This window comes from Chrysochloris asiatica, unplaced genomic scaffold (assembly GCF_000296735.1).
Source record: "Chrysochloris asiatica unplaced genomic scaffold, ChrAsi1.0 scaffold00313, whole genome shotgun sequence".
Lineage (NCBI taxonomy): Eukaryota > Metazoa > Chordata > Mammalia > Afrosoricida > Chrysochloridae > Chrysochloris > Chrysochloris asiatica.
In genome coordinates this window covers 2321063-2347601 of record NW_006408831.1, presented here as the reverse complement: position 1 = coordinate 2347601, position 26539 = coordinate 2321063, and the positions used below count along the sequence as shown (strand labels likewise).

General features: G+C 40.2%; 1 protein-coding gene across 1 annotated transcript in view; it reads right to left on the bottom strand.

The window, feature by feature from the left end:
- Positions 1–26539, bottom strand: part of ARSB (arylsulfatase B) — a 256033-nt gene that overhangs the window by 139971 nt on the left and 89523 nt on the right. The window contains exon 10 of the mRNA XM_006875191.1: positions 9765–9782. Coding sequence (XP_006875253.1) covers positions 9765–9782 — 18 coding nt within the window. The remainder of the gene's footprint in view (positions 1–9764; positions 9783–26539) is intronic.

Here is a 26539-nt window from a genome sequence, read left to right as displayed (position 1 = left end):
ACCATTACAAGAGCATGATTTATCTCATGAAGAATTATAACAATGACTACATGAAATCTTTTGTCTGACAACTCCAATGTATGGCTCATCTCAGAGTTGATACCTGTTGATAGTCTTTCCTCTTGAGCATTGGTCAGATTTTCCTGGTTCTTTGTATGCTGAGTAATCTGAAGTTGACTCTTAGATCAACTATCAACCTATTATCATCCTAATTCAAATGCATCAATTCTTCTATGGCCTTTCTTACTCATTTCCAGCTTTCACATACACATGAGGTGATTACAAATGCCTTAACTCAAAGGCACACCTTAATCCCAAAGTTACACTTGCTCTTTAACACTTTAAAGAGACCTTTTGCAGCAGATGTGCCTAATGCAATACAACCTTTCATGTCTTGACTGCTGCATCCATGAGTGCTGATTTTGACTAGCATGTTGTGAGACTCCTCTTAAAATGCTCTTGAGGTTGTTTATTTTTGTTTGTCTTAGCAATCAACCAACCTAGATAGAGTCATACTACAAGGTCTGTAGTCTGTGGGCAATGGTTCTAATATTAGTTTAATTTTTAAAGCCATTTCTATGATGTCTGGGTTTGTCCAGTGTAGGCATACTCAGGGATTAGTCTAGAACTTGGGTAGCAAGTTGATACTGCAGTTGAGTTCTTAAGGACTTTGCTTTGCTTCTTTGGGTCTATGTGGGAAATCAGAAGCGAACCTGGGAGTTAGGTCCAGTTCATACATAAAATCAGGAGCTTTTCTTTCCAACTCCTTCCTCACTGAGATTCCCCTCTCTATGTCCATGGGCCCACTTGTACTGGTTCCTCTGGAATCAATTCCATGGCATACAACAACAACAGTAACTTATCAGAAAAGGAGCCCTGGTGGTGCAATAATTAATTGCTCAGCTATTAATGGAAAGTTTGGTGGTTCAAACCCAACAGCCACTGCATGGGGAAAAGACATGGTATTCTGTTCCTGTATAAATTGTTGCTGTTGTTGTTATTAGACTCCATCGAGTCAGTTCCAACTCATAGGGATCCTCTGCACAACAGAACAAAACACTGCCCAGTCCTATGCCATCCTCACAATTACTGTTATGTCTGAACCCATTGTTGCTGCCACTTTGTCAATCCATCTCTTAGGGGTCTTCCTCTTTTTACTATGCATGATGTCCTTCTCCAAATATTGGTTCTTCCTGACAACATATCCAAAGTGCAAGAGATGAAATTTCCTCATTCTCACTTCTAAGGAGCATTCTGGCTGAACTTCTTTCAAGACAGAATTTGTTTGTGCTTCTGGAAGTCCCTGGTACTTTCAGTATTCTTTGATAGCACCCTAATTCAAATGCATCAATTCTTCTATGGCCTTTCTTATTCATTTCCAGCTTTCACATGTACATGAGGTGATTACAAATGCCTTAACTCAAAGGCACACCTTAATCCCAAAGTTACACTTTTGCTTTTTAACACTTTAAAGAGGTCTTTTGCAGCAGATGTACCTAATGCAATACAACCTCTCATGTCTTGACTGCTGCATCCATGAGTGCTGATTATGGATCCAAACAAAATGAAGTATTTGACAACTTCAGTCTTTTCTGTTTGTCATGATGTTATTTATTGGTCCATGTGGTACCTTCTACTATGGAATCATGCAAATAGGGTGTATGGAACTTTAATGTGGGGATTGGTTAGTTTTGCTATCCTGCTAGATTTAAAAGAAGCCATCTCAGAAGCAGAAACAGAAAATCACAAGACTATCAAGAAAGAAGACCTGCGAACTGAGCGTCTGATATCTACCTGGAAAAATGGTGGTTATAGAGGCAGCAGCAGAGATGGCCGCAGAAGACGTGGCAGAATGGAGGGACAGAGTAGCTGCAGGCTTCCTGGCCCATAGACTGAGTAAAGTTGAGTGCTTACAGGCAGGAGGCTGACTTGCAGAGTGCTGATGAGGCTTTCTGCTCCTGTTAAGATTTACAGCCTCGGAAACCCTGTACAGGGTTGCTATGAGTCGGAACCGACTCCACGGCACATAACAACAACAAAGGACCTTAGTAACACTTGCCCCAGCAGCTCAGAGGCCGAGGAACCATAATGCTGAGAGGCTGAAGTCAAGAGTTAAGCATGCCTGCAGTATGGCAGCGAAGATTGCTTCTGACTGGAGGAGTGCTGCAACCTGAGTTGTTTCTGATGTTGAATTGTACCCTGTTCACTTCCTTAATAGCCCATAGTTGTGAGTATTGCCTCCAAGTTCTGTGTGGCCTTTGCAATGGATTAGTTAGCCCAGATAAGAAGCAGAGATGGCAGTGGGAGGGATGGTTGGTGTCAGAATAGGGTAGAGAAAGTTGTAGGGTGGAGGCATGTCCAATTTCCACTTCATAGGAAATGGCCTTGGGCTGATTTTGAGTTTTATTCCCTCACTTATGAAGCCAGAGGAAATCAGACATGGCCCAATTTTGAGGATTTTCATTTTCTTTACACTGAGGTACAATCCATACTGAAGGCTGTACCTTCAATTCCAAACCTTCTTTGCTTACAGCAAGCAAGGTTTTGTCTTTTACACATTTCAGGTTGTTAGTGGGTCTTGCTTGAATCCTGATGCCACACTCTTCTTCATATAATCTAGCTTCTGGGATTATTTGCTCAGCATGTTGTCGTTGTTAAGTGCCATTGAGTTAGTTCCAACTCACAGCAACCCTGTCTAGGATTTCTGAGGTTTCAAATCTTTGCAGGAGCAAAAAGCCTCATCTTTCTCCTGCCAAGCAGCTGGAAGGCTCAAACCACAGACCTTATAGTCTGCAGTCCAGTGCTTATTGTACGTAACCACTGCACATATAGATTGAATAAATATGGTAAAAGGATACAACACCTTTCCTGATTTTAAACTAGTCAGTATCCCCTTATCCTATAAGCACTACTTCCTCTTGGTTTATTTACAGGTTCCTCATGAAAACAGTTAAATGTTCAGGAATTCCTATATGTTATTCATAGTTTGTTATGACCTACACAGTCGAATGCCTTTGCATAGTCAATAAACCACAATTAAACATTTTTCCTGGTATTCTCTGCTTTCAGCCAAGGGCCACCTGACAACAGCAATTATATCCCTGGTTCCACAAGGTCTTCTGAATCCAACTTGAATTTCCAGTAGCTCCCCTCCAATGTTCTGCAGCAACTATTTTTTTAAAATTATTTTCAGCAAAATTTTACATGTATGTGATATTAATGATATTATTCAATGATTTCCATATTCTGTTGGGTCTCCTTTCTTTGGAATGGGCACAAATTTGGATCTCTTCCAAATGGTTGGCCAAGTAGCTATCTTCCAACTTTCTTGGTATCAGTTTGTTGAAACATTTCAATTTGTATTCCATCTACTCCTAGAGCCTTGTTTTCACCAATGCCTTCAGTAGCACTGTTTTTGATCATATGCTACCTCTTGAAAAGTTTGCAGCCTAGAATATCCTATGGAGAAGTTCTACTCTGATACATGGGGATGCTATAAGTTGTAATTGACTCAATGGCACACAACAACTGGTCCATGGGCATCACTGATGCTGACTCATATCAACCTTATGTAGTGTTTCTGAAACTGTAAATTTTTATAGGAGCAGAAAGCCGCATCTTCTTCTGGAGTGACTGGTAGTTTTGAGCTGCTGACCTTGTGGTTAGCAGCCCTAAGCTAAAACTCAGGTTTTGTTTCTCATGCGGTCACACACTGCCACATGATTGAGGCTGTCTTTGGAGCAAACCACCAAAGGAAAAAAAATAGAGGAATTCTCCCATACATTGGACAAAAAGGGCCCCATTTCCCTGAGCCTGTCTTTGGAGCAAACCACAAAAGAAAAAAAATAGAGGCATTCTCCCATACATTGGACAAAAAGGGCCCCATTTCCCTGAGCCTCTGCTCAGTAACATGAATCTAGCCCAACAACAATGAAAATCATCCACGGAGGCTAGGGTTGGAAGAGGAAAGAGAGAGAGAGAGAGAAGAAAAAACAACCCACACAAAACATAAATTTCCCCTGTTCTTTAGTAAGGGACCCCTTTCCAGGATCTCTGGTTAGAAATAGGATGCTTCTCCTGAAGATTTTTTTTGCCAACACCTGCTATATAGTTTCATAATTCCACGTCCCTTGAGTCAAAGCTGGAAGTTACAGGAGGAAAAATAAAACTCATAAAACTCACCCTCATTATTGGGTAGTCCAGTTTTGACTTCATTTCCCATTCACTTGACATCGGCTTTTCAGAAGTCTCAGGTAGTTGCTTTCTGTATTCTGTCATGAGTTGTTAGTTATAATCATTAGGAAAGATACCTCAGTTGGTCTACTCCATCTTGGCCAATACCAGAAGGATGTGCTAGTGATTTTGGTGAGAAAAGGCCAATGAGACCTCTACTATTTGGACTTGTTTTTGTTTTGTTTTTTAATGTTTGCCTTTGCCTGAATTCATAAGAAGCAGAATGAATGATACTCCATGCCAGGCAAATATAAAAAAGGAAATAATTATTTGAAATACTTTTATTAAATACTTGCTCTAAGTCCAAAAGCCTGGTGGCACTGTAGTTTAGCCCTTGGCTGCCAACTAAAGGTCCATTTTGAACCCACCAGCCACTCCAAGAGAAAAAAGATGCAGTGCTCTGTTTTCATAAAGAGCTATAGCTTTGGAAACCCTATGAGACAGTTCTACTGTGTCCTACAGAGCCACGAGGAGTTGCAACAGTCTTGATGATGACAGGTTTTCGTTTGGCACTATGACCATTACTGTGGCCCATGCTGTGGGGAAAGGTAACAGAGGGTCAACACATGGTCCCTGCTCTCAAGGGATATGCCATCTAGGGGAATAAGACCAACCGATGAATAAAGTACAAGACTGTACACAATAAAGAGGTATACATGTAAAGGAGATACAGATGAAAGCTAGGTAAGCAGAGGAGAGGTAGTCCAAGTTATGCTGCTGTGGTGCTGTAGGATAAGCACTGGACTGCAAGGCCAGTTTGAACTACAAGATTGGTGGTTCAAATCTACCAGCTGCTCCTCAGAAACCCTATATAGGGTCACTATGAGTCAGAACTGACTTGATGGTACTTAAAAATAACAACATCAGATGAAGAAGGGAAGGTACATGCCACCAGAAAAGACAACTTGTCAAGGTAACTATTCTCCTAACATTGGTTTTGTACCTTTTTAATATACAATGAGTTTATTTCCCAAAAAGAACTACAAGGCAGTTTCTATGGGCAATTTATTACTCCTGACCCAGTTCTCAACTTCACAGAAAGGGGTTCCAAGAGTCAAAATGTGGAGTGGAGCACTTAGTCACATGCTACAGTGAGTCATGAAAAATTTCCCCGGGGAAACTCCTGGTGTGGCACTGTAGGCTCAGCACTGGGCTTTGAACCACAAGGTCAACTGTTCAAACCCACCAGCCACTCCTCAGAAACCCTATAAAGGGTCGCTAGTTGGAACTGACTCCATGGCACTTAACAACAAATTCTCAGTAATTTTAATACAACTGGTTGCTGGTACTGCTTGTCTGTTTTATTTATGTTTCCATTTATTCCTACAATCACAGAGGCAATGTCTTCATTCTAAGACATTTGAAGACACTTTTTTGCTAAGTACTTACTAGGAAAGACTTGTAGAAAGCCCCTGCTAGAAGACATTTAATGAAAAGAGGCCATGATTAGAACAGTTGCATGGTTGGAATGCATAAGCAAATAGGGGCCAACTCCATTGTGAATTTTACTTGCAGTTGCGTGAAAAAGACCTACGCTGGTGACTCAACCCCTTTGGATTTCTAGCTTTCGATCACAGCAGAGAAAAGAACTTTTTCCAATGCTGAGCACATTGGGAGACTGGTTAACTGCAGCCAGTTCTGAGCCCATCAGCTACCATGGATTGTAATATGGAAGGACATAAATAATCAGAAAAGGATCTGGCCACAACCCAGGTATCAATCTTGGTACCTGGACAATTGGCACAGCAGCCAGCCTGGCAGAGGTACTGTATTTATTTCCGATAAGAGCAATTTATCTTCCTTTTATGGCTGCTTCATGTCGAGACCTTGGTTTTCTTTCCTGGAATGAGGTGTCTTCAGAACCAACAACACTGCTCTGCCAAACCATCAGGGTCACATGCTCTTATCAGAAATAGTGACTGCATCACTTTGAGCTTTTTCACCATTTGGTCTGGGACCTCTATGTGGCGTTGTTATAAAAGGCCAGGTGTCCTTTGGTCTCTGTCCCCTCACTTTCTTGTCTCACCCTCCTCCCGGCCTGCTGCTGGGACTGTATTCCATCGCTTATCTAACACAAAATAAACAGAACAATCTGGAGCTAATTTAAGTGGTTTACCATATCAGGATACAGCTGGGAGCGATTTTAAGAAAAAGGCTCAACAGGAACAATAGTGCTGTGAAGTGGAGCAGCAGCAGAGAGCACAGGAAGGCCGGTTCAGACAGCCTGGCAGACAGCTGTCAGCCACTCCAATAACAATCTCTGCAGCCAATGAAAACGGGCAGGATCTGTGCGGGCAGCTTGGCTAGAACACCAACAATGAAAACAAGGGATTAGAGGGTGCTCTGAGTTAATGGCTCAAGTGTCAGGGCCACTAGTCTCCCCGGGGAGTCTTTCTGCAGGGTTTGCATCCTTTAAAAACTGGAGAGGAATTGCAGATGAGGAGACAACATATTATTTCTCCACAGTACTGGCCAAGATTTTTTTTTCTTTTTCTTTTTTAAAGCATGCATGCATGTATACATGCTGGTTTTCTCCTGACTTATGAATCCAGCAAGGCCTGCTGAGAAACATCTGTTTTTGACATCATTTTGCTCTACTCTGCAAGCTGCTTGGATTTTTAACTATTTGGGGACCTCTGGTTAGAGCTTGAATTTCCTGGTGCAACTTGACAGAGGTGGGAGGGGTTGAGAGAGTTAAATAAAGCTATGTGCTGGCTTTGAAAGAACTTTCAAATGCTTTATATATTTAAAAAAAGAAAAAAATCTTGGATCAAGTTCCTGACAAAAATCCAACTAACTAGGTAAATGCTACAGTCCTAAAGGCAGTGAAGTTTAGTGCAAAAACCACTAAATTGGTAGTGTCGAGACTTGGATTCGAACTCTATTCCTGCCATTGCAAAAGGTCTCTGGGTGGAAGTTTCCTCAGCTAAGAACAGATGTTCTTCTCTTCATCACTTAATTTATTATGTTAGTTTATACCCACATCTTTTTTTCCAGAGAACACTCAACTTAGTAAAAATTTCCTCTGATAAGATCAATCTTTGGATCTATCTTGAAACAATTCCATCTGCTGAGACTGTGAGAAATAATTCTCAAGATGGTCCATCTTCAGGAATGACTCAGTTATTCTCATCTTGATTGTACTACAAGAGGCAATTAGTCACAGATTATTATAAATCCAAGAGTGAACTTTAAAGAGTCCCCTACAGTTCACTCTTATTTGACAGTTTAGGAAATTGCTGTAGACTTGACACAGGAATGAAAGGGAGTGCATGGATTTGCAGGCTAGTGCAACAATAGAAGCTCAGGGGGGATGGTGAAGAAACTTGTTGGGCTGGCTAGGAACTTTAAATGAGAATACAGACAATAAGGCTGCAGGCGAGTTTGTTAACCCCATAGTACTCAGTCAATGAGGAACCCTAAGAGGGACCTTCTTAGAATAAAATTCTTGGCAAGCTGGCTACAGGGTGTGTCTCTGCCTGTGTCCTCCAGATTGGGTGCCCAATTTTGCAAAATCGAATAAAGACAGCCTCACTCTCACTAAAATGAGTACAGATTGGATTTCTTGAGCATTTGTCGGTAAGCACTAGTGATAATTCATCAATGGCTTCATAACCAAGAGGGATCCAGGCAGTGTCCAGGGTATGGACAACGTTTCTCAGAAGACTAACTTCAAAAATAATCCTTGTCTCTGTTCTAAAGAAGAATGCCATTTGGAAGTTTCAATAAAAAATAAGCAATGAAGATATAGACATTAAACCAATATTTCTATTAGTCACTATTGCTGTTTAAGATTTGTCATAATAGACCATTTGAATAGTATAAATTATCAAAGTTCCTATAATAAGAGAATTGGAGGCTGAAATTTCAGTGTGAAAATAGGCTGTTGTTGACGCTGTTACGTGCTGTGGAGTCGGTTCTGACTCATGGACAACAGAATGAAACACTGCCTGGTTCTGCACCCACATCAAAATCATTGTTACACTTGAGCCCATTCCTGAATGCCTTCCAACCTGAGGGGTTCATCTTTTCGCACTATATCTGAAAATATTCTGGTGCTATTTATCATGCTTCAGTATTCACTATTCAGATATGACAGTGTTCCACTGCTATTCAAAAGGTTTTCAGTGGCTAAACATTTATAAGTAGTCCCCTTCTCCTTCTTCCTAGTCTGTCTTTGTCTGGAAGCTCAGCTGAAACCTGCTGGTATTTAAAATACAGTTGGCAACACACAAGCTACCACAGTATGACAAACTGACAGACAAGTGGTAGTGAAAACAGGCAGAGATGTGGGTAGGTCTTCTCAGAACTGGAAATAATATGAGAACTTCTCAAGGAAATCCTAGTGTGTAGGCGTGGTTGGATAAGCACTGAACCCCAAGGACGGTATGAACCACAAGGTCACAGTCCAAATCCACTAGTTGCTCCTTGGAAACTCTATACAGGGTCGCTATGAGTCAGCACCTAGTCGACAACACTTAACAATAACAAAGGATAAAAAGGTAAGACTGGGAAATTTCCCCTTTAAAAACAATCCAAAACCAGCTGTCATCAAATCAGCTTTGACTGTTAGTGACCTCACGTGTGTCGGAGAAGCACTATATTGCATACGGTTGTCAGGTGGTCAATGTTTCAAATCACCAGGTGTGGGGACATAAACTGAATGTGCCAAAATGATCACATCAAATCAAACCATATCTCCTATCCCTTCTGGGACTTCTCTAGCTGTGTATACCAAAACTTCTCATTCTCCAGCTTTAGTTATGCATAAGTTAGAAGGAGGCGCCAGCCAGCCCCCTCCTCCCACTATGCTTGCCAAAACTCTTTATTCTCTAGGAGGGGACTGACAGGCAAGCAACTTGTGATTTTCCCACTTCTCCTCCCAGTTCCATATAGCTTCCCTAACTGCCCTTACACTTGTAAAGCTCCTATACCTGGTGACAGAAAAAGATCCTAGCCCCTGCCTCTCGCACAGAAAAACTTCACTATCCAGCCAGCCGCCACTGGACATACCTGTGTTTCACCCTTTGCAGGTAAATTCCCTCATTGATACACCATTTCTTTTTTGTAGTAAACTAATGTCCCTCAGATTGAGTCCTGGCTGTTTCTTTGGACACTCAGCACCTATGTACTCAGACAGCCTTTTCCTTCTGGGCCTGAAACCCAACACCAGATCTTTCTTCTTAGGAACCTGTGGGTAGACTCCAACCTCCAACCTTGTGGTGAGCATGTTAACTATACTACCCAGGGACTCCTTAAAATGATAACATCGCTTCTATTTTGATTACTTCAAAAATATTTGGGTCCACTAAAAAACAAAATTTGACTGTTTGAAAATATGAAATCTATTTAGAAGTGTTCTCAAACATTAACATGTGTCAAAATCACCTGGAAGGGATCTTCAAGCACAGACTGCTGGGTCCAGAGTTTCTGAGGGTTGAGGTGGGAATGGGTGGTGAAGTCCGAGAATTGCATTTCTAACAAGGTTTCAGGAATTGGTGATCTTCATCCCAGGACTGAGATTTGAGAACCACTGCTCCAGAGAAAGACTTGACTGTTAACACTTTCAAGTCAACCAGTGGTACCTTGCACCTCTTTCTTGTAGTCCTTTTTTATTTGTCCCTGGTCAAGTGTGGTTAGATAGTGACAATAGAAAAAAATTAACAAGATCGCAATGAGCACTGAATCAGTGCAGAACAGCCAGACAAAGAGAAAAGGACTGGACCCGAACTTCTGTGATGAAGAAATTATAAATGCAGTTATTTTTGAAGGGTAAAAATAACCTTGATTTAAGGATGAAAAGGTGTGACTAAGAGCAAAGTGTAGCCAGTTGTTCTTTCCTGGCTACACTTCAGGATCATCTGGGGAGTCAAATTTTGGGAGAGGGTTTTCTAAGTGACTTCGAAGTATGGAGAAGATTGTAAATGGGATCAGAAGCTGTTCTTCTCTGAAGCCCAGAAGAAAAGAGGGAGCGCTGGCCCAGCTTTTTATGGATGGGGTTTTGAATTTCTGTAACTGGTTCACAGAAACTCAGGCAACATCTTGGAGAAAATACAAAGATAATGTGAAGAAAAATTCAGTGGCCACAATGAACAGGAAAAGGTCACTGCCCTCTCCAGCCCAGGAGGCAAGCTAAAATGCTAATCAGGTCACCAAATGGGACCAATCCTCCTGGTTTCCCCCCTGCCCTCAAACAGGTATGCAGCCTGGCCCTCCCTGGTCTCTGGCCCCATATAAGCCCGTGTTGCTTTCCATTCGAGGCTCAGAATCTGGAGAAATTAGCTCGTCTGAGTCAGCCGGCTTAATAAAATCTGAAATTCTGCTTGCTTTCTTCGAGTGGCCTCGGTTTCTTTGATCACAAATCTAAAACTGCTCTAACAACATAGCTAATCAGAAGCAAAGGGTTAAACCACTTCTCTTAACCCTATCTGCCAAATTACTTGACTTCAATTTTGATAACAATTTAAAAAAAGAGAGAAAAAGAAGATATTTGGGAAGGATGGTACACAAAAGAAAGGTCAATTATCATCTTGAAGATTACAGTGGTTTTCATTCAAACTATCCAATTTCAGAAACTGAGACATTTATGCAGGCTTTCATCAATCCCAAAACTAAACTGAATTGCAGTCTAATGAAGAGTTTTGAAACCAGGCTTTCACTATCTATAACTGTTGTTGTTGTTGTTGGTGGTGGTGTTTCTAAGTGCTGTTGAGTAGGCTTCAACCCTGTATAGGGTTTCCAAGGAGCAGCTGGTGGGTTTGAATTGCTGACCTTGCAGTTAGCAGTCCAGTGCCATGCCAGAACTCCATAACCTAAGTGGGTACAGTAAAACTGGCTAATGATATTCTTGTATATAGAGAAAATATGAATTTGAAGAAGGAGGTAAAAAGAGAAGAGGGACTCTGGTGATGGAGTCCGGCAGCCTTAGCAGCTCTGAGCCAAGCTCCTCTCAAGCAAGCTGCTTTTCTTACTCCACCAGCGATATCACCATATTGCACTGAGAGAGTGATTTGGAGAGGCCCACAGATCGCTGTGACTCAACCTAATTTACGGGACTCAAAGTGAATTAAAACTACATTTTACAAGCCACATCTTCCACCTGGTTCCCATCACTGTTTTTGGCTAGCAGGAAAAGGCCCTGTCTGTTTTATCTGCAGGAGGTAAAACGGGACAGCACATTGCAGGGAAAAGCAAATAAAGGTATTTGCCATGATGATTCCAGTGTTTACTGACACAGCAGGTGGGCTGGCAAGCGCGCGGCACCACATGGAATAATTGCAACATCGACTTTCCACTCAATCAGATTACGTGACATCACATGGCTGATAAAAAGGCATGATTTGAGCTCATACTATGGAATGGAGGTAAGACGGGATTTGCTCCAATTCTCTGAGGCACCTACCTATTATAAGAACTTTTCCCCCTTGGAATCAATTCCTAAAACAACTATCTAGTCCAATTTCTTGATAAAAACCAAACATACAATCAATTAAAAAAAAAAAAAAGTTTTGCTGAAAAAATATTTGAAGTATTTTTGTAAGTGCGGTCAAGTAGACTCAATTTTGACTCACAGTGACCCTATATAGGGTTTCCAAGGAGCAACTGGTGGGTTTGAACTGCTGACTTTGTGATTCAAAGTCCAGTGCTGATCCTACAGTGCCACACCAGAAGTCCATCCAAAGCATTAGGAAGAATAATCCTTGTATTGTCCAGATCATGTAAAAGTGTTTTTCATGGCTTTTGAAATCATGATAGGAAGCAGTGGGGAGGGTCCTAGAGGTTTATTTTCTGGTGTGGCGCTGTGCGTTAATGCGCCAAACTGCAAAGTCGTTTGAACTGCATGGTTGGCGGTTCAAGCTCTTGGAAACCCTATATAGGGTGGCTATGGGTCGGAACCGACTCAACAGCACTTCCCAACAACAACAGGGCAATGTGTCCTTCACCAGTCCTTGTCCTACCAACCAAAATCAGTGTTAGTAAGCATACCTTTGAAATGTATTTTAATTCACTTTGAGTATCATAAAGGAGGTTGAGTCACAGACAAAAGTAGCCATTTGGAGTGGTTTTAGTATTTTTCCTATGATGTGAAATCAAATCATTTAATTTGATTCTCAAGTTTCTTATATCATGATCACATACAAATGTAGTGGTTCCTATCAGCTTGTCTTACAAAAGTGAGTCCGAGGCTTTTGATTCACATTTAAATTCAAGTTCAGTGTGGCAGATGTGTATGTGGAGCTGAAATTTATATACTTCCTAACTTAATACATCATCATTGTTAGCTGCTACTGCTTAGAAGGTTATGTCCAGAATATTAGACAATTACTTTGTATGATGAATAATTACATTTTCCTCTTTATACCTTTTTATAGTTTTCTAATGTTCTACTATAATCACGTATGAATTTTCTGTTTAGTGATTCAAACTATTTTAAATCAAATTAATGAAGAAATACAAAGAATACCTTAAAAAAGTTATCATTAAATCTAAAAGTGTGTCTTACTATGTAATAATTTGGGAATTCATAGATTAGAAAGTATTATTTTAAATGTTAACTTTAAAAAAACTGAACCGTGGAATAACCATTTTCTTTTTGAGAGAAAAGTAACACTTCAGAGTTATCTTGTTTAAAAACTACAAAATAAAACAAGTCCTCAATGACCCCCACAATACTTTTCAGTGACATTCCTAAGAATGGAATCACCTACAGATTGCAATGGAAAGAATCACATATCTGAACCAGGTGGCCCACAACTACTGAGAGCCAGATCAAGGTCCCAAAGATGCCTCATTAGTCATTTTAGTTCACAGAAGTCCTCTTAGGGATATTAAACATTTCTGTTAACTTTCTAAGTAATTTGCCAGGTAAGGTACAACAACCACCTCTAAGACGAAGGATTCATTGTAAACATTACTGAAGTTCTGGATGAGTATAAATTGTGAGAAGTGAAGTGTGACTTTGACAAACCTCAGAATACCCAGACACCTACAGTTCACAGTGGAACAGGTGATAACAATCACACCTCCTATTTTATCTCTCTTCTAGGGCTCTCAGCAAGAGGTCTATGAAGACTTCCCATGCAAATTCTGAGGGATAACTATCTAAGCTACATCAAGGTCCTTGACCACTGGGGGAAACCAAAAGAAGAGTTCCAGATAGTTTGCTAATCTGTCCAACCTCAGAGTTAAAAAGATTTGGCCTGGCTACAAGCTTTCTTTAGTCTAAAGCCAAAGCAACTTAATCAAATGTCTGGGTTAATGTTGTAAAGCACTAACTAAACTTGCCTTTCTTTTGGAAGTATTCAGGTAGAATGAGAGGTCACTGAAATAATGACCCCTGGAAGTCCTCATTCAGGACTACCTTTGTTTCTGTCCCATTCCCATAGTCACCTTTTTCTTATTGACTAAACCCAAAAGATAAGAAAAGAGCTAAAACATTCATCTGTTCTGCAGATAAACTGTTACTTTAATGCCAAGATTTCCCCATGAGATTTATCGTTTTCCTATTAAGCTGTATCATTTATAATATCCTAAAAGCAACACAAGTGACTAAAGGAAATCAGAAATGGAGGCAGAATGAGGGGGAAAAATTGTAACTGAAGTTATTCATTTATAGAATACCTTTCTGGTCTATTTTCTATTAGTAATTATATAAGCATGTATACCTATACATATGGATCACAATATCAAACAATAATTATCAAATAAACCATGGACGCCAGAGGAATGAGCAAATCTGTCTTAGAAGAAGTACAGCCAAACTGCTCCTTAGACGTGAGGATGGTGAAACTTGATCTCAGGTAATTTGGACATGTTATTAGGAGGGGCCAGTCCCTAAAGAAGATCATGCTTAATATGGGGTGAAAATGAGGATGATCCTGAATGAGATGAATTAACACAGTGTCTACAACAAAGGACTAGAACCTAACAATGTGAGCATGGCACAGTTTAGTTCTGCTGTACAAAAGGTTTCTGTGAGTAGAAACCAACTCGATGGCACATAACAACAGCATGTGCCAGTGTGCTAAGCAAAGGATGTGGTGGTAAACATGACACACAAGGTCCCTGTTCTTACAGAGTTTGGTTCTGGTCTGGGAGACAGATGATTAACAAGTAAAGTACCATATTACCAAAGGTGTACACCAAGGTTGTATTCTTTCACCATACTTATTCAATCTATAAATCTGTATGCTGAGTAAATAATCCGAGAAGCTGCACTATAGGAAGAAAAATGTGGCATCAGGATCAGAGGAAGGCTCATTAACAACCTGTGACATGCAGATAATATAACCTTGCTTGCTGAGAGTGAAGAGGACTTAAAATACTTACTGATGTAAATCAAAGACCACAGCCTTCAGTATGGGTTGCACCTCAGTGCAAAGAAGACAAAAATCTTCACCACTAGACCAATAAACAATATCCAAAGACTTCATTTTGCTTGTATCATCCATCAACACTCACTGAATCAGCAGTCAAGAAATTAAATGACATATTGCGTTCAAGACCTCTTAAAGGTGTTCCAAAGCACAGATATCAGTTTGACAACTAAGGTGCACCTGACCCAAGCCATGGTATTTTCAATAACATCATATGCTTATGAAAATTGGACAGTGAATAAGGAAGACCTTAGACACATCTGAGTTATGGTGTTGGAGGAGAATATTGAAAGTGCCATGGGCTGCCAAAAGAACCAACAGATCTGTGTTAGAAGAAGTGCAGCCAGGATGCTCCTTGAAAGCCAGGATGGCCAGACTTCATTTCTCATACTTTGGATATATTGTCAGAAGGGACCAGTCCCTGGAGAAGGGTATTATATTGGGTAAAGCGGAGGGCCAGAGATAAAGAGGAAGAGCCCCAACTAGGTGAATTGACACAGTGGCAGCAGCAATGGACTCAAATGTAGCAAAGATTGTGAGATTGACCCAAGACCGGGCAGTGTTTTGTTCTGTTGTGCATAGGGTCGCTATCAGTTGGTACCGACTTGGTGGCACCTAACAACCATATTAGAAAAATTATTTACACTGCGGTAAGTGTTATAAAGCTAACAAAACACTGTGAGGGTATAGAAAATGCAGGCAAACGTTAGATGAGTGGAGACTTAAAATGACAAGGAGTCAGTCCTGTGAAGGTCAAGCTGATGAAAGTTCTAGACTGAGGAAACTCAGTTGCAAAGGTCCTTTCTGCAATGTTAAATGGTCGTGGTTGTGTGCCATGGAGTCAGCTTCAACTGAAAGCAACCTTGTATAGAGATTCCGAGGTTGGAAATCTTACAGGGGCAGAAAGCCTCATCTTTCTCTCTTAGGGTAGCTGGTAGGTTAGAACTGATAACCTTTCAGCTAGCAGCCCTACATGTAACCCATTATATTACCAGGGCTCCATACAATATTAGGTCATGGAATGCATTGCCCAAGTGTTTCTCTTAAAGACTATATTACTTAGATTGCTGATGTTTTCCCCGTATCTAGAAAAGCATGAGCTTAAGGATACCTTCAAATTAAATGTTGTGATTATTGCTTTTTCCTTATGGATTATCCATTTACTTAATTTCATTGAAATTTATGTAAATGCTAGGATACATTTGTAAGCATTTTTTTAAATGTAATTGTATTTGAAGATGGCAAATAGCACCATAGATTCATGGGGTATCGAAATAAATCGGCTTTCTTGCAAAGTCAATCAAACTCAGCTGACAGCAGTTAACTGCTAGGAAATTTATAAGAGAAATGCACAATTCAAACTGTTAGCACATGCTCATGTTGGCCCATCAGCATGATGATATGGATTAAAAACCCTACAGATGATAAATTCATAGTTTTTAACTGAAATTTTCACTAAGGTATAGACAGTAGATTAGCACACAGTAGTTTGTTTTTGTTGTTGTTGTTTTTTACTTCTTTTAGGAGATGTTTTAAAAATATTTACAGATTAAAATGAAAATTTTATAAATAATTTCATACTAGGTCACTGTGAGTTGGAACCGACTTGATGGCACTTAACAACAAAAACAAGTAATTACATAGCTAATATTTTTACAATTCGATAATTACATGGATGGAGTCCTGGTGTGGCATTGTAGGATAAGCACTCGACTGTAAGGATGGTTTGAACCCCAAGGTCAGCAGTTCAAACTCACCAGCCACCTCTCAGAAACCCTATACATGGTCGCTATGAGTCACAATCGACTCAATGACACTTAACAACAACAACAATGAGATTTACATGGCTTTCTTTGGAGTCCTGGTGTGGGCACTGTAGGGTAAGACCTGGACCACAAGGCCGTGCAAAACCGGTCGTTGAAACACACCAGCTGCTCCTAGGAAACACTATACAGTGTGATTGTGAGTTGTAACCAAGTCAACAACACTTAACAACAAACATAATTACATGGAGTCCTGGTGTGGCTCTGTAGGAAAAGCACTGGACTGCTAACTGCAAGGTCAGAGGTTCTGACAGGACTCTCTGTATTGGGTTGCTAAGGAGTATCTGGTAGGTTTGAACTACTGACCTTGCAGTTAACAGTTCAGTGCTTATCCTACAGTTTCATACCAGGACTCCAGTTGTAATGATAGTATAGAGTCCACATACTCCACACCCACCTTCTTTTATTGCTAACTTTAATAAGGAAGACAGTTGAAGAACTGATGCTTTTGAGCTATGATGTTGGAGGAGAATATTGAAAGTGCCATGGGCTGCCAAAAGAACCAACAGATCTGTGTTGGAAGAAGTGCAGCCAGAGTGCTCCTTGGAGGCCAGGATGGCTAAGCTTCGTCTCTCATACTTTAGACATATTGTCAGGAGGACCACTTACTAGAGAAGGATATCATGTTTGGTAAGGTGGAGGGTCAGAGAAAAAGAGGAAGACCCCCAGCAAGATGGATTGGCCAAGTGGCAGCATCAATGGGCTCAAGCGTGGCAACAATTGTGAGGTTGGCCCAGGACCAGGCAGTGTTTCATTCTGTTGTGCATAAGGTCACTATGATTCAGTACCAACTCGATGGCACCTTACAACAACAACATATATTTTGGGTGACATGAATTACATACCATAAACATAAACATAAGAGCTCTGGTAGCATAGTGGTTATGAATCAGCCTACTAATCTCATGATCGCAGTTTGAAACTACCAGCAGTTCCATGGGAGAAAGATGAACCGTTCTACTTCTGTAAAGATTTACAGCCTCAGAAACCCTATGCAGGGTCACTATGAATGAGAAATGACTCCACAGCACATACCCACCACCACACACCTGAAGAGCTCCTACCCCAATATGTTATATCCTATAGGAATTAGTATGAAGTCAAAATCTTCGAAGACTGCTTCTAAGATTTTCTAAAATTGTAGAGTAACAGTAATTTAATAATTTAAGTAATTCTTCTTTAGCCATTTTTAGACTCAATATTTTTTAATTAAAAGTCACTACCAAAGAATTATCTAATTAGCAAAAACATTGTTTTAAATTCAGAAAGTAATTAGAAATTACAACCCTAAAAGGGTGTTCATTGCATTGTCATAGCAGTGTGAAGTGCCTGAACATTCTTTTTGTTTGTTTCACTCTTCTTCAATGAAGGTCACCCTAAGGAATCCTTTGTCTTCTGCAGGACAACACCAGTATAGAACAATTTTTTAAAATGGTGGGGTCCTTGTGAGTAGGGACTTTATCCATAGCAAAGGATCTATCTTTGGTTTAGCAGGGAAGGAAAAATAAAGAGACTCAAGGAAGCTTAGAGATTTTTCTATAAATGTGTGCTATCCTATATCAATGAGTACAAACTTAATACAGGAAGCTGGGAACTCCATCCTTCAGTCTGAGAGGAGAAGGTAGAAGGAAAACCTGTTGCAATGTCTTGCAGTAAATTCCTATGACTCCTAATGTACCAGGAGGAGTAAGGCTGTATCAGTGCAGACTGGGCATCGAACAAGACAGGGCAAGCTGTGTGAACCACACAGAAACAATGTCTACCTATTTGTGACATCCTGGTGGTTCCTGAGTTGGAGAGGCTGGTGTTGCTGGTAGCTAGCCTGGACTGGACTTCAGGCAGGGTAAATACATGGCTCAAACGCTTGGTGGAGGTTGGTAAAATCTGATTCACTTTGTTTAGTAAGAAGCCTTGCACAGAGGGTCCACTGAGACAATTTTGTTGGACAGATGAAGGAATCAAGAAATCCCTAAGCCCTAAACAAACAAACAAACAAACAAAAGGCAGGATTTGGGTTCTATGCAGCTGTTGTGCCCATTTAGCCAGGACTTACTATTTCTAATAAGGCAATCACAAAGACCTCATTTTATTTAGAAGCACTGGCTGCTTTACAGTCACAACTAAGTAAGCCAGTGTCCTCAGAGCAGGAATGACTTTTCAGAAGACAAAAGCCAACTCTTCAATATTCCAACCCCCAACAGGCAGAAGAAAGAGGAAATGGGAACAGAGGAGCTACCTGTTACAAATAAATTCTAGAACAGGCAAAACTGGTTTTCTCTGGGAAAGGAACTGGGTGGTTGGAGGATGGCAGTAGGGAGACAGACTTTCAATAAAACACTTTTCCACATTTTCTAAAGTTTGTACTTCATGGATTATCTCTTAATATAAATTACTATCAAAAATTTAACTCTGGGTAAAGTCATTTATTTGGAACAAGATAAAATGAACAGTAATCTGAGGAACCACCACCGGTCTGTCAGTTTGTCCTGTTGTGGTGGCTGACATGTTGTGATGCTGGAAGTGATGTGACAGGTATTTCAGATGCCAGCAGGGCCCCCCTGGGATCTGGATGAAGAGAGACTATATCGGAACCGACTCCACTGAACTTAACAACAACCACACAATGCGTTCACGTCAGAGTTGCCATTATTACTCAGTAACAGTGGTGCTTCTAATCACATGGTTTCATTTACTCATGCAACAAGCACACACTATTGTTTTTATTGCTATTGGTGATTTTAAAGTCATTGATGTTGTCTAATTTTCTGGTGTTGCAGCTATAGTATTGTGGTAATTGGTATTTGTGAACCTATGTCAATAATTTTGAGAATGAAGCAATAATTAAATGAAAAAGAGAAAAATTAAAAGAGGTTCCTGTTTAGTTATTAATAACGTAACTAATAGTGTTGTAATTCAACATATAAAGATTTTATATATATATATATAAAAGATGGACTAGAAAAAAGTGACAGGCAGAATACTTCATAAAAAATTAACCACTGAAAATCCTATGAATAGTAACAAAACACTGTCTGATACAGTGCCTGAAAATGAGCCCCTCCCTTGGTTGGAAGGCACTTAAAATACAACTGGAGAAGATCTATCTCCTGTAAGTTACAGTCAACCTTAATGGCGTGTACGGAGCAAACCATTCAGAACCTTCATTTGCTGATGTGGAAAAATTAAAATATGAGAAGAAACACATGCAAACATCCATTAATAATCAGAATATAGAAGTACAAAGTAAGAGGCTAGGAAAATTTGAAGCCCTCAAAAATGAAATGGAATGCATAAAGTTGGATATACTAGGCATAACTGAGCTAAAATGGACTAGTACTGACCATGTTGAATCGGAAAATCATATACTTTACTATGACAAGCTGAGGAGAGATGGCAATGCATTCACTGTCAACAAGAACATAATCAAGATAAATCCTAAATGGCTTATCTACGTTGCTGCCTGTGATACGATGATATCCATATACCTACAAGGAAGAGCAGTTAATACGACTTTAAATTTATGTACCAACCACTAATGCCAATGATGAAGAAATCTACCAACTTCTGTATTCTGAAATTGGTCAAACTTAAATCAAGATGAATTAATAATTACTGGTGATTGTGAGGCAGGGAGAAAAGGGGGTCCAGAAATCAAGATTAAACACGACCCATGTAATGAGTGTAGTGGTTACAAATCGGGCTACTAATCTCACGGTCAGCAGTTCGAAACTACCAGCTGTTTCACAGGAGAAAGATGAGGCTTTCTGCTCCCATGAAGATTTACAGCCTAGGAAACCCTGTACAGGGTCGCTATGAGTTGGAACCAACTCCACAGCACATAACTACCCACCATCACTACCACTTACTGACTGAAGTCTTGTGACTAAAACCTTAAGGGATGTTGAGGTCTCCTTGCCTGAGCAATTATAAAGCTGTGAAGGATATGCTCAGGGCACAGAGCTGAGCAGCCACATCCTGGGACATGCCATTAAGAAAAACCATCCATAAAAATTCTTCATTTTACTTCTCTGGAAGATGGAACATGCCATTAAGGAAGACCACCCATAAAAATGCCATAGTTAATTTCCTTGTAAGATGTTTTATCTCACAGTCAGCAGTTCAAAACTACCAACAGTTCTGCAGGAGAAAGATGAGGCTTTCTGTTCCCATAAAGATTTACAGCCTCGGAAACTCTGTGCAGGGTTACTCTGAGTCGGAATGGACTCCACGACACATAACAACAACAACAAGATGTTTTATAGGTTGGACTGGTTTACTCAGTTCCCTAGTCATAACTTGAACGCCTACCTTTTCCCTGGGCAGGGAGAACACCAGCCTCTGGGAGAGGTTTGAACCAGGGTCCTGAAGAACCACATATGCTCAACATTCCAGAATAAGATTTGTCTGCTCCTATTAGAGGTCTTTGAGGTGGAATTCATCTTGAAGAAATGCTGTGCACTCACCCAATTAGCATGGCCCTTCTTAGATGGGCAATTCCTGAAAGTCCCTAACTTCCTCTATGAATAAACATGATGTTTTTCCCACCTAAAACCTCTTAAACCCTGGTAAAGCTTCAGGGAGATGAGGGTTACCCTTGTCCAAGGACCCTCCTCATCTCCTCTAGCCAAATCTAGTCCTTTAAATCTTTTGTTCATGTGAAACTCTGTTTATCTAACCTAATCATTCTTGGTCAGAAAAGACAAGGACCTTCCGTTGAAGGGTCAGAGTCCCCTTACATCCTGACAAGAATTGGAAAGAGAAAGTTGGAAACACAGAGGAAGGATTGGTAGTTGAAAAATATGGCCTTACTGATAGAAACAAAGCTGGAGATAACATGATAGGTTTTAGCAAAACCAAAGACTTATTCATTACAAATACCTTTTTCTGACAACATAAATGGCAACCATACACAGAGACCTTGCCAGTTGGAATACTTCAGAATCAAATTGACTACATCTGCGGGAAAAGACATTGAAGAAGTTCAATATAATCAATCAGCCAAAATTATGTCAGGGAGCCAACTGTCGAACAGATCATCAATAGTTGATATGCAAGTTCAAGTTCAAGTTGAAGAAAATCAAATCCACAAAAGCCAAAGTACAAATCTGAGTATATCACAGCTGAATTTTGAAATGTCTCAAAAACAGATTTGGCACATTAAACACTAATGACTGAAGGCCAGATGAGTTGTGGATGACATCAAGAGCATAAAATATGAAGAAAGCAAACGGTCATTAAAAAGACAGGAATTAAGAAAATACCAAAATGGATGTCAGAAGAGTCTCTGAAAGTTGCTCTTGAATGCAGAGAAGCTAAAGCAATGGGTAGAAATGATAAAGTGAGAAAGTTGAACAGATAATTTCCAAGGGCAGCTCAAGAAGGCAAAGTAACGTATTATAATGACATGTGCAAAGATCTGGAGTTAGAAAACTAAAAGAAAAGAACAGCTTGACAGTTTTTCAAGCTGAAAGAACTGAAGAAAAAAAAAAATTCAAGCCTCAAATTGCAATATGGATAACTTTTCAACCTCAACCGGAGGGTTTGAATAGTATATACCTTAACAACAGACTCCTAAGCCAGTTCATAGGACCCCTGGTGGATGGAGTTTGAACCCACACAGCAGCTCCAAGAGAAAAAAGTAAACCCCCAAAACCCATGGCAAGCTGCTCCTATAAAAACTAAAGCCTAGAAAACTCTATGGGGTCCTTCTAGACTCTGTTACTTAAATCAGTTCTACAGCACTCAACAGCAGCCAGCTTACATTCCACGCATGGCTCATCATTAGGATTCCAAATGATACCATTTTGTCCTACTTATTTGGCATTGTACTCACCTGGACATTGTACCGACCTTGTTAATCAACCCTCCACGGACCCTTGGGTATTCAGAAACCAACTATTATCAGTGTATTCTTGGCCAAATTATATCGTCATCAATTCTCTTTCTATTGGGAACCCAACTAGCTTGAAATTCAGCACATAATTAGTAAGTAACAGAGAATGTGTGATAGTTTAAAAGAAAAGGCCATTGCCTCAAAAACTTAACTTGGGTTCTATTCCCAAATCTGCCTCTAACTAGCATAAGTGACTTTGTATGTTTTGAGGCTCAAGTTCCCTACTTATAATAAGAGACACTTAACTATTCTAGCCTCAAAATGCACTTATTTGTTGAAGACAACAGGATTCAGGATGAACATGGGGCTATGAATAAATGATTCTTTGACATTGTCTTTGCCTGGGCCCAAAGCAGAAACTTGCTTGCAAGTAGTTTACTTTGGAATTGATCCCAGTAAGCAGGAATAACAGATTGTGAATAGGTAGGAAAGGAAAGAGAAACAAAACAAGGAAGCAAAATCAAGATGGCCACTGGGACAGGTGGCTTATACTCAATCTCAGTAGAATCTTTAGAGAATCCTGACAAAAATTCATCTCAGAACTGTCAATCTGGGTGGCTCCCAGGTTTATCCACTAGATCCCGATGATTAAGTGAACCCATGGGCTCTCAGCACATCTTGACTGTGCACATGTGATTCTCTCAGTGTCAGAGAACTTAGGGGTTCAACAAGGCACAGATCAAGGTCTGCTCTTAACTGGTCACCATGGCAGCAAGTGAAGCAAAATGTAGGGCTGAGAAAAGTTGAGTGATGCAAAAGATGTGTCTAATACAGACACTGTCATATTAAGTGTGATTTCTAGATGAAAGCTTAAAAGCTAACGGATGTAAGTGTGACTTTGCTTTTTACTATGGAGAAAGAGATGACCTTAAGTGACAGTGATTCAAACAATTGGGAATAACACTGTTGTTGTTAGGTGCCATCAAGTCGGTACCATAGCGACCTTATACACAACAGAACGAAACACTGCTCAGTCCTGCACCAATCTCACAATCTTTGTTACACTTGAGCCCATTGATGCTGCTAATGTGCCAATCCATCTCTTTAATAAGAGTATTCCTCTTTCTTGTTGACCTTCCACTTTATCAAGCATGATATACTTCTCAAGGGACTGATAATATGTCCGAAGTATGAGAGACTAAATCTGGCCATACTGGCTTCTAAGGAGCATTCTGGCTGTATGTCTTCCAACACAGATTTGCTTGTCTTTCTAGCAGTCCATGGCATTTCTAATATTCTTCTCCAACACCATAACTCAAATGCATCAATCTTCTGTGCTCTTCCTTATTCTTTGTCCAACTTTCACATGCCTATGAGGTTACTGAAAATACCATGGTTTGGGTCAGGTGCACCTTAGTCCTCAAACTGACATCTTTGCTCTTCAACACTTTAAAAAGGTCTTGTGCAGCAGATTTGCCTAACGCAATATGTCACTTGATTTCTTGACTGCTACTTCCATAAGTGTTGATGGTTGATCTGAACAAAATGAAGTCTATGACAACTTCAATCTTGTCTTCATTCATCTTGATATTATTTATTGGCCCAGCTGTGAAGACTTTTGCTTGTTTTACATTGAGGTGCAACACATACTGAAAGCTGTGGTCTTTGATTTTCATCAATAAGTATTTTAAAGTTCTATTTGCTTTCAGCAAGCAAGGTTGTATCATCTGCATATCACACATTGTTAGTGAGTCTTCCTTCAATCCTGATGTCATGTTTTTCTTCATATTATCCAGTTTCTCAGATTATTTTCTGAGCTTACAGGCTGAATAAATATGGTGAAAGAATACAACCCTGGTGCACACCTTTCCTGATTTTAAACCATTCAGTGTCCCCTTGTTCTGTTCAAACAACTGCCTCTTTTTTTATGTATAGGTTCCTTATGAGCACAATTAATTGTTCTGGAATACTCATTCTCTGTAATATTGTCTATAGTCTGTCATGATTCACACAATTGAAGTCTTTGCATAATCAATAAAGCACAAGTAAACATTTTTCCAATATCTCTGCTTTCAACCAAGATCAATCTGACATCAGCCTTGATATCTCTCATTCCACATCCCCATCTGAATCTGGCCTGAACCTCTGGCAGCTCCCTGTCAATATACTATTGCAGCAGTTTTTTAGTTATCATTAGCAAAATATTACTTGCATGTGATACGAATGATATTGTCTGATGATTTCTGCATTATGTTGGATAACCTCTCTTTGGAATGGGCACAAATATGGATCTCTTCCAAATTTCTTGGCATAGATGAGTGAGTGCCTCCAGTGCTTCATCAACTTGTTGAAAGGTTTCAATTTGTATTCCATCATTTCGTGGATCCTTATTCTCTGCCAATACCAGCAGTGCACCTTGGACATCTTCCTTCAGTATCGTTGGTTCTTGATCATATACTATCTCTTGAAATGGTTGAACATTGATCAATTCTTTTTGGTACAGCAGGAAATAACATAACTATTTCATTTAATCCTCTCAAAAATCCTGATAGAAAGCTTTATCTCCATTTTTCAAATAAGAAAACTAATGCTCAGGAAAGTAATTTACACAAAGTCACTCAATTATTGAAGATGTGCTCTCAGGTTTGACTGATTACGGAGCCCTGTTACATCAAAAAACTGATCTACACTCTTAAAGATGGGAACCAAATCAGTGTCTCCTGGGCCATTAAAATCAGACTCTTCATTATTCTTTTGGACCCAGTGCTAAAGCCAGCTCAGTCCCCTATTCTTGGCTTTGTGTAAACTTGGGTTCCCATACTTTCCTCCTTCCCAACACACCAAGTGGTTTAGTCTACTATTAACAAAAATTTCCACCGAATTCTATATTGACTGAAGCTGGAATCTTTTTTGTAATGCTATATTGCATCTGACTTTAAAATTAAAATGTAATATAAATTATAGAGCATATGGGGCCAAAGTTCTAAACACTTTCTAACCATAACCAAACACCTGAGGGAATGAGTCACTGGGCTTGGGGACTTGGGACTATAGTCTTGGGGGACATCTAAATCAAGTGGCATAACTAACTGTTTAGATTAGCTAAAAGGGGGATTAGAATTTGCCCAGAAAAATAGGCTTCTTGTTAAGCCTCTGTGGAGTAGGGGCCTTAGGTAGAATTCTGAGCCCCACCCAGAACCTTCAGAGGTGTGACATTCCCACTTGAAAAGACATGCAGACCAATCCAGAATGGCTAGAAGAGCAGAAGATGCTTCTTGAAAGTTAGACCAGCAGAAAAAGGCAGACTGTTTGACTATTATAATACCAAGCAAGATGTTTGCCTTGGAGCCATCAAAGCGAGAAAGGTCAGCCCATCAGGATAAACCCTCTTCTGAGACTGAAACTCAAAGGGAATCCACAAGGAGTCTAGTAGGCTTGCTGGTGACCTTCCTGGTCTTTCTGTGAGTGGAAGTGGGGGAAATACAGCAATGAAGTCATGGGCTGAATTTGGTCATGTTCCATAGATACCCACTGACCTTGAGATGAGAGAGAGAAGAAGAAGGACTGGCTGGTCTGAAGTTTAGGGAGACATGTGAACTCCCGAGTCCATGGACACTGACTTAGCTACTGGGGGCTAGAGTAGAGAGTAAAGTGGCCATCTGGTCGGAAGTGTGCAGATAGTATCCATTTGACCCAACTTGGATAGCTAGCTGACCAGAAATCGATTAGATAAAGAAGTTTGATACTGTTAGCAAGCATAAATTGCTACAATTTGATGAACTGGACCTTTGCTTATGAATGTCATTGCTCAAAACTCCAACCAAAATGGAAGGATTCTTTATCTCAAGGATCAAGCTTGTTTCCTCAGTGCACACTGGGTTAATAGGGACAGGAAATATAAACATTGGCTATCAAAAATGGGGGGCTACAAAGGCAAGAAGTGGCTGGCTTACAAGCTTTCATGAGCGTACTTCATTTCAGAATGATGGGGGTAAGGTAGAATCCCCACTAAACAGTTTTCCTATTTTCCAGATGGATCTGGTGAAAAGGGGTTGGGGATGATGCTGATAGGTTTTTATGATTCAATTGTTAAGTAACTGTTATCTGGACTAATTGTGATTATCACAGTTGTAAATGTAGAAGATGTGCAACAAAAGGAGGGCGTAGTTAATCTTCCATTTCAGGAGCAGAGAACCCTAGGGCCATCAAGAGGGAAGAGCATGAGTGAAACGTGAGATCCTAATCGGAAAAGTGGTGATAGCAGAGATGGTGGC